Raw genomic sequence first — 15,072 nt, 5'->3', positions numbered from 1 at the left:
GAACTTTCCATGCAATGTTTTGTTGTTGTTGTTGTTGTTATTATTATTATTGTTATTGTTATTGTTATTATTATTAGAACATCACTGAAAGGGAAGAGTTGCTTTCACTTAAGTGCTCTTAAGTACTCTTGGAACTTTTATATTAAAGCTATTGTCATGTTTGGAGACTCAAAATACCTTAATCTCTTCAAAGAAATGGGCTGTTTCTCCTTCAATGATAGGCTGTAATATCTGGCCACGCCTTTTGGTTGATGGTGATCCCTTAAACAAAATCGCAAGGCATTAAACAAGACACAGGAATGATACTGCTTTGAGTTTTGTTCCAGTTATTTTTAGAATGACTGTGCAGCTTCATTTTCTACCCTTCCCTATGTTAGCAAAATGGCACACTGAAACCTAGCCAACATCTATCTTCAGGCTACTGTAAACAACATAATAAAGTGAGAACACTAAATCCTATGCAGCTCTAGTATCTTAGTGCCAACTACTGCAAATGAAATCAAACTGTTGTTTCAGTTTTTACAAAGAGTCTAGAGAAAGATCATCACTTCTAAAAATTATACATTCTTTCATAACCAGCACTGATGAATGCTGGCACAAAAACAGATTCATTTTCTGTGGCTAACAGAAAGGAAAGAAAGAACTGAAGCTGATTTATTTACTACCCTGTTTCCCCGAAAATAAGACATCCCCGAAAAATAAGACCTAGTAGAAGTTTTGCTGAATTGCTAAATATAAGGTCTCCCCTGAAAGTAAGACCTAGCAAAGTTTTTGTTTGGAAGCATGCCCAGCGCCTGCCAAACAGAACACCAGAGCATTCAGGATTGGTAAATGTACATACCAGTTGTACATAGAAATAATGGTAGTAACAAGAAATTCTTGATAGGATTCACAGTTTGTCTGGTTATGCTGGTTTGTGATGACAACTACCGTACAGTATAGAATAAATGTTCATTTTTTTGTTCAACAATAAATGTGAATTCTTCTTCATGGAAAAATAAGACATCCCCTGAAAATAAGACCTAGCACATCTTTGGGAGCAAAAATTAATATAAGACACTGTCTTATTTTTGGGGAAACACGGTAGTTATTCAAAAGCTAGACCATCAGGTAAAATTAGCATAAAGAGTTTTAAGAAATCCTATCTAATACTTCACTGCATGGTTCCTAACACAAGAACTAGAAAATGACTCCAGAAGAGAAACACAGAGCAAGACAATTCTCATTGTTGGGGTAGGTTAACACCAATCAACTGGAAAATCTTTGAAACACAGGTTTTCAACTCACAAGGATTGGAGTGATGCTTGCTCGAGTTAACATTTGCTTCACAAGCCTGTATCTGTCATAGAGGGGTTTAACAACATGTCTTTCCTCTCTGGAGACCTACAAGAAAATTGATATAGGTTATCCAACAGTGAAAATAAATAAAATAGACTGTCTCCTATAGTTAGAAAAAAGACTTGCATTCTCTTTTAAGCATTACAGAAATGTTTATAATTAATACCACAAACTAGAATATGCCAGCATGTGCTTAACACTATGTTTGAAGAGCACAATTTGAATGTAATGTGAAGGACAAATATAAGTTTGCTCAGATGTTGCAGGCACTGACAGAGGCAGCACATTTGCTGAAGCTAAGAAATATCTGAATATATCCATATCTGCAAGTTGTCATGGTTATCATGACAATGACAATTCCAACAGATGGGGAAATGCCTGTTTCTCTGGATAAAAGGAAGAGAAATAAAAACCACCTCTAAGAATGTTTCACCCCTTTTTTGCAGTCACTCTGTTAAAACAAAGAGGAGGAAGTCAAAACTCAGTGGAATATCAACTGAAAAGAATGTTTCCCACCTGGACAAAAGTGTATTAACTGAAAAAGAGTTCCCTTCATATTACTGCATGTCATTGCAGGATCTTGTCACAGTGTAACTTCAAACAGATAAGAAATCTCAGGATAACACAAGTTAGAATCTGTAGATGACCTAATTAATAGTTAACAGAAGAGGAATTTCCAAAATGGGAATCATCTTCTATAGAGTATTGAGCTGAAACTCCCTCCCCTAAATGCTCCAAGGCAGAAATATGCTACTGTTGAATATACATGAATGGCGACACTTGTCTATCCATGATTATAATTCCAGAGGCTCAATTACACATTAAGACAGAGTGGCAGAGGAAGCTTAAATTAACTTATTTCCAAATGGTCCTGATTTTTAATATTGAAATTATGCATCAAATTCCACTCTTATCTTATTTGTAATATAAACGAAAATACTGGTCTAAGAAGGAACCAATAAAGCATTTAAATAGCTGTTACTTGATTCTTAGTTTGGGCTTCAACACAAAACATATCTAGTAAACCTGCCATTCTGAGTTATAAATGAGAGAATACATGAAATATTACCGGGCGTCCATGCTGACTTTCATAGTACAAGAGACTTTTTTGGAGTGATGTTTTTTCTTCTGCCAGGTGATCTTTTGTCATTTTCTGTAGCGGAACAGAAATAGAAACATTTCACTCTCATCAATATATGCTCATTTCCAAAGCTAAAATTATTTTTTTTAAATCTTGTGACATATAAAGAGACCTGCATATTGGCACTAAAACTCCATGGAATACAGCCCAGACAGCTGTTCCTTTGCATGAGATTCCTCCATTAATTCAATGTTAATAAATGCTTCATGTGTCCCAAAATCATGCAAATGTTGAGTTCTTTATTTGTGTAGGATTTCATAGTCTCATTTGAGGCTCTGAACCAGGGCAATATTTCTTCCTATAAAATTAATATTCAGTATGGATGTGAGGGTGATCTGGCTGTGACATCTGTCACCCCACTGATCACCAGGGTTGGAATATTCAGTGGGACACTGCAATAAAACGGGAACTGCAAGCTGCATTAGGGCATGTACTTGACTGCAATATTTCCATTTCAGCCCTCTCTTTCATTTAGACTCACAATATAAACAATGTTTACCTTTATATCTTCTGGTAAGCATCTTTCAATTCGTTTTTCCTTCAACTTTTTAAAAATGAGTTCAACTGTGGCCTCCTTGGTCGGCTTCTTCTCTTTTTGTGCAACTCGCATATCATCTTCATTTTCTTCATCTTCATGATCCAGAGATGAACCAAAGCTTTTTGGAAGAGTGTTGCTTCGTGGACGCGCCTGAGGTACAAAGTCGCCATCTGAACTTTTGTGCTTTGCATCTAAAAGCCAGAAAAAAAATACCAAACCCAAGTCAAATATCACGTTTTATTACCTTTAAATCACCCAGTCTGAAAGAGTAATGAGGATTTTGATTCATATGTTAAGATCCAGGCCCATTGCAATATGCAAACTATTTATAGTGTGTCATCCACATTTACTAGGGTTAAGGGTGCAGGATCCCCATGAAAGTGGGAAAAATGTGAATAAAAGAAACACCATTTTTTTAAAATTAGAGAGAGCACTTTCCATAAATCTGAGGGTCCTCCAGTGCGACTCTGCTTGAATGTTACCAGAGAATTGCATGGGAGGACCGACAAAATCAAAGAGAAGTGTTTTCCCCTGGAATGTTTGGGCTCCCCAACAAGTGTCTGTGATCAACTTATAGCAGGAGTTGATTCTAGAGCCACATAGAAATCTGCCAATACTCAAATCCCCCCAAATTAAACCCACAAATGTGGAAAGCCAATTGTATAAGGTGTGAATCATAATCATGGTAAAAAGGCAGATCCAGAATTTTTTCCCAGAAAGATACACGAGTTGTTGTTTGAAAAAAGCAATCTCTTACCTTTTATTTGCTTCTTCAATTTGGTAAGCTCCGTCATCCATTTTAAAACCTTTGGATTTGCTGCAATATCAGAATATGAAGGCTGCAAAGATAGATAAATAGATTTGTGTGTGACATGAATATCCTCAAGCAAAGTATGGAACTCAAATACTGAACAAAAGATATCTAACTTCATCATGGGATAATCATGTCCTCCCTTCCTCTTGCTGGTCAAAATGCACAACGCTGTCTGTCATGATTTCATTAAGCCATTTGAAATCAGATTCTCTGAAGGTTTATTATTATTATTACATTTATTTATACCCCGCTTTATCTCCCAAAAGGGGACTCAGATCTGACCTTCTCCCTGTATCTTTGCCTGATGGTCTTATAATGGGGTACTATTGGTGATACTATACTGTCCAGAAGTCTGCTATGAAAAAAAAGAGCCTGGGGTGTAGCAAGCTCATATTCTATGGTGACGTTTCTGTGGCAATATCAGACAACCACTTGTAATCCTGACTTTTAGGAGCCTGTTTAAGGAACATTTTTCTATTCAAGCTTTTCCTGAAATCTTATTAGCTCTGCACACTGATTTTACTGATCATGTGATGAAGATCTTCCCCCCCCCCCCCCCCCGCTTTTTGTTCATATTTTACTATGTTGTATATCACTGTGGGTTTATAAGTATTTTTATCATTGTGTCTGAGTGTTGGACTAGGTTACTGGGAGATTAGAGTTCAAATCCTTACTCAACCATGGAAGCCCACTGAGTGACCTTAGGAAAGTCACACACTCTCGGCCTCAGAAGAAGGCAAAGGTTCTCTAAACACATTCTGCCCCCCCCCCCCCCCCCCCAAAATCACCCCACCTTAAGGTTACCTTAGGGCAGGCCTGCACAACAGGGACTGGATGCAGCCTGTGCAAGGAGTTAGTGCAGCCCACAGTGGGACGATGCACCAAAAGCACAGCACTGTCACCCATCCCCTGCAACTCCATGCTCCTGGCACACAGGGCTTTCTCAAATCTCCCCACTCCCTTACCACTGCACCTCTAGAAAGAGAGAGGAAACTAGATGGAGGGCCTCGACTCTGTATCTGTATCTAGTTTCTCTCTCTGGAGAGGGGATGGGGAGATGGGGGGATACCCTGTATGCCAGGAGCAGGAGGTGACATTGGCTGTCCATTGCTCCTGGCACAAAAAGCATTTGTCTCCCGTCCCCTTGCTACTATGCCTTCAGAAAGAGAAAGAAAGAGAGGAAAGCCAGCTGGAGGGCTGTGACTCCAAATCCCAGCACAGGGAGAAAGAGAAAGAAGCCAGATCTTTGATCTGTAGTCCAATGATAGGGTCGCTTTAGGGTTGCCGTAAGTCAGAAATAACTTAGGGCAACAACTTACGGCAACAACAATCCTAATAATTAATTAATTAATTATACCTTTACTTGGAAAGTGGGGTGCTAAAAACCTATCTGTGACCCCAAGAGATTTAGCCTATCTAATTTTGGCCCCTTACTACTGCCAAGTTGTATAGGCCTTTAGTCAGAAATGACATGAAAGCACACAACAACACATATGATCCTTTATTTTGCAAGGAGCCTAGCATATAGTTTCCCTGACCACAAACTTCAAATCTGTCCAACTCAATTGATTATACAGGATATTCAAAGGAGGTCACTTCTGTGGAATGCACATGTAAGGTTATGAATCTCCTAGTTATGTCTAGTTGACATCAAATATATATTAAAAGACTATGCATATATTGGGTGGAAATCAGAGACAGGAAAAATGCAGCCAATGTTTGTGGTACCCAATGCTCCTCCAAAATATTGGCCCACGAGCTGCACTTTGCCCACCTCAAAAGGAAGGTGAAAGAAATGTGGGTGTGCTTACCTTGACATTTTTGTCTTTTTCAAACTGCTCTTCAAATTGTCTAATTTTTTTCTGCAACTTTTTGACTAGCTGATAAGGAGTCTTTTCTTCCTTTCTGTCATCCTTAGAACTACTAAATGATGCTCTTCGAGTTCTGCATTTGAAAGACAGGGATGCAAGATTTTAGACACTGCATGCACATTTTGCAAAATACAAAAAAAGAAAAGAAAAAAGAAAAACAGCAAGGAGAGGTATGCTTATTTCCAACATAATGCCCATGGCGTAAACGGAATAAAAACAGTCTCACCAGCTACCTTTTCTCACAAAACACTATCACTAATCCTCACTATAAAGTTGTATTTTACTCAGCTGAGAACATGGCAGGCGAAAAAGCAGAAAAACAAGAGCTTGAATCTCTGATAAGAACTACCCCTTCCTCTTACCACAAGATGACTGATTTTTCCAAAAGCTGTAAACTATAACATCTAAAAAACTATGTAAACCCTCTCTCTAAGGGAAAAAGCACAGCTCTTTCACACTGCAGCTGTAAAAGGCATCTAAAATAGAAAATCAATGACCGAAAATTAATCCCTTTTCTGATCCCATGTCAATGTTATTAATAGACATTCCACACAATGTAGCTATAAATAGAAAAAAACCTTATTAACACCTAAATCTTAAAGCCTACAGAATTCTTAGTTTGAAAGCAATTGAAAAAATAGACATCAAACTGCAATACCATTGAAAGGATCTATACTATACATTTATACTTGTTAAAGCCATGCTAATTCTGCTCCTATATTCCTAAATATTTCCTTTAAAATGAGCAAATATGCTCCAAACTAATTTTATTCTCATGATATATAACCAAAAGACAAATTCCATGAATCACAAGATAATTGACAAGGAAGTGTCCTTTGTCTTTACAACTATCTGATGATTCTATCATTCTTTATTACACATGAAGATAATTTTATGTTATTACTCAGTGAAACAGCTCAGAGACCTAATTCCCCATTTAAACAGAATAATTATCTATTTGACACGAGGCCTGTATCAGGTAGTTACACATTTCAGTTTAACCTTGTTAACTATTCCCTGCTATACTAGCTGATTTTTGGATAAGGTTGTTCTGTAGACAATATTCTAATCAAAATGCTATAAAAAAATTAATTTGTTTCTAATTCTGGAAATTAAATTAGGGAGAAGAACAGCAAGCAAAAGAGAAGAATCAAATAGCTGTATAATAAACAGCACCCATCCCCAAACTGAGGAGTTTGTTAACCATGAATTATGCCTCTATTTTGTTAATGGTCTAAAAAAAAATTTACCCTCTCTGACTACATGTGGTTCCATTCCTTTTTCCTTTATGTACTTTTCCTTTCTTTTCTCTCTATAGTATATTTATTTTGCATGAGACTATGCTGAAGCATTCTGAGTATTCCAAAACGTTCGTTGTTCCTGATGTACCACATAAGTCCCACACATCTCATCTCAGGTAACCTATGAAGCAACTGACTTTGATATGGTGCTATAGGTAAAGGTAAAGGTTTCCCCTGACGTTAAGTCCGATTGTGACCGACTCTGGGGGTTGGTGCTCATGTCCATTTCTAAGCCAAAGAGCCGGCATTGTTCATAGACACCTCCAAGGTCATGTGGCTGGCATGACTGCATGGAGCACCGTTACCTTCCCGCCGGAGCGGTACCTATTGATCTACTCATATTTGCATGTTTTCAAACTGCTAGGTTGGGAGGAGCTGGGGCTTACAGCGGGCGCTCATTCCGCTCCTGGGATTTAAACCTGGGACCTTTTGGTCCGCAAGTTCAGCAGCTCAGACCAGGGGCACCTATGATGCTATAAAAGTGTTATAAAATCGTTGAAGAAAAGGATGCCCCACACCCATCATCATACTATCCAAGATTTGGTCTTCTCCTTTGCGTTATGGCTGCATTTTACATAGCTGGACCAAGGACTGTAGAGCCAGATGGGACTATATATATATCTCCCCTCGATGGATTGTCACCTTGACGTGGTGAGGGGGCTTGCATGTTCCAATGAACCTGCGGGCACAACCACAGGAGTCTCATACTCCCAGGAGTGGCCACAGGGGAGGATCCAGACCAAGAACAATCCGAAGACCCAAAGACCTCAACGGCGGAGCAGGTGGAGGATAACATGGTACATGTTGCAATGGCTGTGAAGGCGGAAGAAGGCTGCAACAGACTGAGAAGCCACTCTTGTTGTGTTAATCACACCACTTCTGGGACTTCAATCTGTGAAGACTGTATGTTGACCGGCCGTGCACCGACCTCCACACATTTAAAAAAATCACGCATAGGCGTCTTCCAAGAAATGGAGGACCATCATCCTCGAACTAAGAGGGATCGCCTAAGTAAAGTGTGTGTGTGTGTGTGTGTGTGTATATATCCCTCTCCCTCCCTCCCTCCCTCAGACAAGACAGGTCTGTCTACAATGAATTCCTACTATGGTTATCTTGGACTCCTAATTATATCTGAACAAGCCAATGGAGGAAATGAAATTCAAGGCATATATGATTACTGTAAAACTGTAAAAATGAATTCATGTCCCAGTGAATTAGAACATATCAGAATGTAATGACTACTCAGTTCTTACCCTCCTGCACACTGAAATGAGCTGCTTGTATAAAAAACATCTAAGCAAATGTACGCTTCTAATAAGATTCTGGGAGAATATTTTGTGTGTTGAAGCTGACTTACCAATCTTCAGTATGTTCTTTTCGGATTAAGTAAAGGTTTAGAATATTTTCTCCCCTCAAATTGTAGTAAGGAAATCATTAAATGAGCTGAATACATTCACTAATTGTTTATTTACAACTACCAACAACTTCACTGTTAAATTAAACCTTATTAGTACAAAAGAAAATGCCAGAAAAGACTACAAATAGCTACCACAGATACTTATTATAGACAGGTGTAACATCTTTTTCTGAAAATGAATATTAGAACTGTTCTGTATTTACTGAAAGCAGAAGAATTCAGAGTTTTTTTGCTTTGGTTTTATTTACCATTTTCTATTATTTTGGAAGAAATAGGTCTTTTGTCAGAAATGAAATGAAAGCACGAAACAACACATATGATCTTTTATTTTGCAAGGAGCCTAGCGTGCAGTTTCCCTGACCACAATCTGTCCAACTCAGTTGATTATATAGGTATTCAAAGGAGATCATATCTGTGGAATGCACATGTCAGATTATGATGGACAAAGGAGGAAGGGGAAAATGCTGGTCCGCTTGATGTTTTGAATTACAGTAACCTTATGCCTTTACTCTAATCCATTCAACCTTTCTCTATCCTTTACATTAGTGGTTCTCAACCCGGGGTCCCCAGATGTTTTGGGCCTTGTAGGCCAAAACATCTGGGGACCCCAGGTTGAGAACCACTGCTTTACATGCTTAGACCAGGAAGGTTGAGTTTAAACTGGCTTTTCTGTGTAGGTGCAGAACTTTTTCTTCACATCCAACTTACAAATGGGGATGAGACACAGAAAGTGAGAGAAATCTATCCTACGAAAGGGAAATTCACTCCTGAAACAGTTATCATGGGGAAAAGGCGTCTCCACTGAAACTTTATCACTAACCCTTGTTTCCACAGCAAGCAATTTTTTTTCAAAATCCAATTATCACAGGAAAAAAAGGTGAAATATTCTAAACAAGGGCATAGTCAGCAATACAAATATCACTAGGGTGTTAACCCTTCCCTCTGCGATTCAAAGCTTTTAAAAAATACATATTTTTGGCTGGAGTTACACTTGAAAAAAAGTACCGGTTCCAACTCACATACAAATTCAACTTAAGAACAAACCTACAAAACCTAGAGCTGTTGTGTGTTTTCTAGGATGTATGGCCATGTTCCAGAAGTATTCTCTCCTGACATTTCGCCCACATCTATGACAGGCATCCTCAGAGGTTATTAGGTATATGGAGAAACTAAGCAAGGAAGGTTTATATATCTGTGGAAGGTCCAGGGTGGGGGAAAGAACTCTTGTATGTTGGAAGCCAGTGTGAATGTTGTAATTAATCACCTTGATTAGCATTAAATGGCCTTCCAAGCTTCATGTCCTGGCCTGGGGGAATCCTTTTTTCAGTTGTTAGCTGCCCCTGACTAATTCATGTCTGGAATTCTTCTGTTTCCAGAGTGTTGCTCCTTATTTACTGTTCTGATTTTGGAGTTTTTAAATACTGGTAGCCAGATTTTGTTCATTTTCATGGTTTCCTCCTTTCTGTTGAAATTGTTCACATGCTTGTGGATTTCAATGGCTTCTCTGTGTAGTCTGACATGATAGTTGTTGGAATGGTCCAGCATTTCGGTGTTCTCAAATAATATACTGTGTCCAGGTTGGTTCATCAAGTGCTCTGCTATGGCTGATTTCTCTGGTTGAGTTAATCTGCAGTGCCTTTCATGTTCCTTGACTCATGTCTGGGGGCTGCATTTTGTGATCCCTCTGTAGACTTGTCCACAGCTGCATGGGATACAGTAGACTCCTGCAGAGGTGAGAGGATCCCTCTTGTCCATCGCTGAATGTAGCATTTGTTGAATTTTCTTAGTAGGTCTGTAGATAGTTTGTAGGCTGTGTTTCTTCATCAGTTTGCCTATGTGGTCAGTGGTTCCCTTGATGTATGGTAAAAACACTTTTCCTCTGGGTGGATCTTTGTCTTTACTCTAATGGCTTGTTCTTGGCCTTGCAGCCCTTCTGATGTTCATGGTGGAGTATCCATTGGCCTTAGTTTCTCCATATACCTCACAACCACTGAGGACGCCTGCCATAGACATGGGCGAAATGTCAGGAGAGAATACTTCTGGAACATGGCCATACAGCCCGGAAAACACACAACAGCCTTGTGATTCTGGCCATGAAAGCCTTTGACAACCTACACAACCAATCTTGATTGTAACTTGGGTCCTGCCTGTATACACAAATAGTCTGGAAATTTCCACAGAAGTGACAACGAACAGCACATTTACTAAATAATTAAAACAAACAGTAAACTTCAGAAGAACAGCACTACGTGTGAAAATGATCTTGGAGTCCTTGTGGACAAGTTAAACATGAGCCAACAATGTGATGTGGTGGCAAAAAAGTCAATGGAATTTTGGCCTGCATCAATAGGAGTATAGTGTCTAGATCCAGGGAAGTCATGCACCTGTCTATTCTGCCTTGGTCAGACCTCACCTAGAATACTGTGTCCAATTCTGGGCACCGCAATTGAAGGGAGATGTTGACAAGCTGGAATTTGTCCAGAGGGTGACTAATATGATCAAGGATCTGGAGAACCAGCCCCACGAGGAGCGGCTTAAAGAGCTGGGCATGTTTAGCATGCAGAAGAGAAAGCTGAGAGGAGACATGATAGCCATGCATAAATATGTGAGAGGCAGTCATAGGGAGGAGGGAGCAAGGTAGTTTTTTGCTGCCCTGGAAACTAGGACACAGAACAATGGCTTTAAACTACAGGAAAGGGAATTCCACCTGAACATTAGGAAGAACTTCCCAACTTGGCTGTGGCGCAGCTGGTTAAGTAGCCAGCTGCAATAAATCACTCTGACCAAGAGGTCGTGAGCTCGAGGCCCAGCCCGTGTCGGGGTGAGCACCCGAAAATTAAAATAAAAAATAGCCCCTGCTCGTTGTTGACCTAAGCAACCGAAAGATAGTTGCATCTATCAAGTAGGAATTTAGGTACCGCTTTGCGGGGAGGCAAATGTAACTAATTTACGACACCATAAAAATCGTCCAGCTCCCGTTTGGAATGAGGAAGTATCCATCAAGATGCCACAGTGGATGATGAAGCAGCTCCTCCCCCTGCGGCCGGAATCGAGCATCTCCTCAGGAAGCTGGAAGCTGGAGAATGTTAAATCGCCTCTGCGTCTCTGTCTCTGTCTTTATGTTTATATGGCATTGAATGTTTGCCATTATATGTGCACATTGTAATCTGCCCTGAGTCCCCTTCGGGGTGAGAAGGGCGGAATATAAATACTGTATGTAAATAAACTGTGAGAGCTGTTTGGGAGTGTAACTCTCTGCCTCAGAGTGTGGTGGAGGCTCCTTCTTTGGAGGCTTTTAAGCAGAGGCTGAATGGCCATCTGTTGGGGATGCTTTCAATGCGATTTTCCTGCTTCTTGGCAGGGGGTTGGACTGGATGGCCCACGAAGTCTCTTCTAACTCTATGATTCTATTATTCTAAAGGTTCTTTTGGAAAACAAATCCTCTTTAGTTGAAGCTTATGCGCATTTCCCCCTTCTCTTAACCGAGACATGCATAGAAGTTTTATTAAAAGTAATTATTACATGAAAGTAAATTATATTTATTTATTTATTTACTACCTTTATATCCCGCTCTTCTCACCCCGGAGGGGACTCAGAGCGGCTTACAAATCAAATGTACATACAATATATTATTAGCATAGCACAATATAAGCATTAAATTACTATATTCTACTATATCATTATATGGTAATATTATTAGTAATATTACATTTAATATATCATATATAATTATTATTATATTATATTATTCGTATAATATTGTATTACATTATAATGTTATAATTATATCACCAGATTTGTGATACACAGACCGATGCTTTTCAAACTGAGGAAGAGTTCTGGGTCATGCGGACTGAATTTCTGTAATGAAGTATTCAGTATTTGTGAACTATATTAACTACCCACCTGACAAAAGGAAGTGCTTTAGATGAAGAATCTATTTTTTCTGGATCATGGAGGAACCGCTGGCTTTGCCCAAAATCCAAACTCCGATGTGACAAAATAGGATGACTGTCCTCTTCCAGGGGATGGTTCATTCTCCCAGCTTGTGGAGAAAGTTGAGCTTCTCCAGATTCACTATCTTCCTGCCAAGATTTAAAAGCAGGAAACGGCTCTGCAACAAAAAATTGAAACAGGAAAAAAAAATGGCACTGGGATATTAGAGTGCCACAACAAAGATGCCCATCCAATACTTAGGCTTGTATACTCTCAACAGCATGTATGTCGTACACAAAATGAAGAATGAAATGCACTGGAAAGCTACATGTTAAAGCCCACAAGACACCAATACATTCCAGATACAAAACAAGAACCTTCTGAAGAGTGTATACCAATTATGCATTGTACTGAATATTTTGCATGCATTATCTTATAAGCTGTACAGTGTGCATTTTTAAAAAAAAATCTAGGAGAGATTTAAGCAACATGGTCACAGGTATTTCATGTAAAAAACAGTACATGACACACTGATATATTTCAAGTACAACATTTATGTACACCGATCCAATTGCATAGAGATTTAAAAAATGAAGTCAATGTTCACAACTTTTAGGGAAAAAAACCAGTATGTTGTAACATGTAAAGAGATCTGGTCTCTGCCATGTATTTATTTATTTACAGGAATAGCTCACTAATTTCTATAGTCATGTTAAAGGAGCCCAATGATCTTCAAAGAAAATAAGAAGTGACAAAATTTATGATCAGGGCAAATAACAAGAAAGTGAAATGATTATTTCATAAAATATTTTGACTGCTCTAAAGAATTTGAAATTAATGGCTTTCAAGAGAGAAAATACCTCTCAGTGTATCCTAATTTTCATCTTCATGTTTTGTGACTATCAAATAGTCACTATTTTTCAGTGCAAATCTTATATTCAAAAGCTAGGGCAAAACAGATAAAACGACAACACAGAAAATATTGATTGACCCACTTATACCTGCTTCCCACTGAGTATGAAGTGCTTTTGAGGAATCGTTTGCTTTTACTGAAGGATGCCGAGTATTCAAAACAGGCCAAGCACGTTGCTGTGGTAGATACAGAATCATTCAGCAGATCACTGCCTATTCCAGCTGACAGCAGCTTTCAAAGGTCACAGGCAGCTGTCTTTTCCAGGCTTAAAGCTTGGACATAACAGATATTGAATCTGGAACCTTCTGCACGCAGAAGGCAGCAGGTAAAGAGGTACAGTAGTTTGAAAGTAACCATAAACCATGAGAATAGGCAGATAACTGAATGTATGGCGAACCATACTTACCCTCCCCTTCTCTCTGTAGATGCATTGTTTTGAAATCAATGAGGGGAAAAGTGATAGGGCATGGCGCTAATAAATGAAAAATGGCAAAAATACTGAAGTGAACACATTGCACAGTTAGAACAAACCATACATAACACGTAGGAAGTACAGAAGCACAAGGAAAGCTTTCTAATTGACTCTGGGCCAGGTGCAAGCACTTCATTGCTAGCCATGTGGTGCACGTGAAACCTGCTCTGCACCCATCAAGATAAAGATAGGTTGCTTACCTGTAACCATGTTTCTTCGAGTGATTCTCTGTGAATCCACACTGGTGAAGTATACTGCGCCTGCGCAGGCTCTAACGGAAACTTTCCAAGCTTTACATTTTCAATTTTTGGCGGTAACCACGCCCATTCCTCCCTAGCGTATATAAGGCGCTCTGGCTCCGCACTCCCCAGTTCCTGAGCCGCAGTAGTCGGTAGAAAGGGGGAGGTTTGATGTTGAGGGGAGGACGGGCGGGTTAGTGTGGATTCACAGAGAATCACTCGAAGAAACATGGTTACAGGTAAGCAACCTATCTTTCTTCTTCGAGTTCTCTGTGAATGCACACTGGTGGAGACTAGCAAGCTGAGGTTATGGAAGGTCGGGCAAGCATCAAACCGACACCAGTAAGCAAGCCCAGCAATTTGTTTCAACTGTATATATTAACGAGAAAGGAGCCAAGTAAGTCTTACGAGAGCGCCAGTTTATCAGCAAAGGAATGTTTCATATGAGAGACACTCATAGCTGGAGGCAGCCACCTAACAAGTTAGGTCGTTCACGGCCATGTAGAAGATATCAAGTCATTGGCTGTCATATAGAGCTGTCCAGCAACTTACTGCTGGGAAGTGTCAGTAGAGATCGGAAGTCCACAGGTGTCGTTGGCATTCAACAAGTCAACAAACTTTTGGTAGTAGGATGAACTACTAGACATATTTATGTCAGAGAAAAGAAGACAACACCATCAGGCTGAAAGCCGGATTAGTCGGATATAAGGAAAAAGGGGTATCTCAGGGAAAATTGGAGCCCAGCACAGATTGGTGGAGAACCACATGTGGTTGGGATGCCATCTTGAGTCTATAATTTGCGAAGAGAAGGTCATCAAGATGGTGCAAATGGACGCCCTGCATCTGGAGGCCAGCGAAGTGCTCTGGAGGGTGGCCATAAGGGATGAGAGGTCTCTGGTCAAGCGAGATGCGACTGAATGAGGTGGGGAACGGCCTGGTAGGTGGCGGTCGAAGCTCCTGGCCAATGTAATTTCACGGGGAAGTATAGCTGGGTAGGAACCGAGCACGCCCGGTTTGTATGGACATTGGCGGTGAAGAATTTGGGAAGACATTTCATCGACTAGGTCGTCTGGTTGTGGAAGAGGATGGCTC

At 39.8% G+C, this 15,072-nt stretch overlaps 1 protein-coding gene across 6 annotated transcripts in view; it reads right to left on the bottom strand.

Annotated features, from left to right (window-relative positions):
* The window catches only part of fam13b (family with sequence similarity 13 member B), a 117,480-nt gene that overhangs the window by 7,279 nt on the left and 95,129 nt on the right, over positions 1-15,072 (bottom strand). For 4 of the 6 annotated variants that reach the window (XM_062970316.1, XM_062970314.1, XM_008104866.3 and 1 more), the window contains 8 exons: positions 13,676-13,741; positions 12,327-12,534; positions 5,643-5,775; positions 3,775-3,856; positions 2,979-3,208; positions 2,408-2,491; positions 1,288-1,383; positions 178-261 (listed from right to left, as the gene is read on the bottom strand). In XM_062970316.1, the coding sequence (XP_062826386.1) occupies positions 178-261; positions 1,288-1,383; positions 2,408-2,491; positions 2,979-3,208; positions 3,775-3,856; positions 5,643-5,775; positions 12,327-12,534; positions 13,676-13,741 (983 nt within the window). The remainder of the gene's footprint in view (positions 1-177; positions 262-1,287; positions 1,384-2,407; positions 2,492-2,978; positions 3,209-3,774; positions 3,857-5,642; positions 5,776-12,326; positions 12,535-13,675; positions 13,742-15,072) is intronic. The other 2 variants (XM_062970317.1, XM_003217514.4) reach the window with 1 other exon arrangement.

This window comes from Anolis carolinensis, chromosome 2 (assembly GCF_035594765.1).
Source record: "Anolis carolinensis isolate JA03-04 chromosome 2, rAnoCar3.1.pri, whole genome shotgun sequence".
Taxonomy (NCBI): Eukaryota; Metazoa; Chordata; class Lepidosauria; order Squamata; family Dactyloidae; genus Anolis; species Anolis carolinensis.
This window is presented reverse-complemented; position numbering and strand designations above follow the sequence as displayed.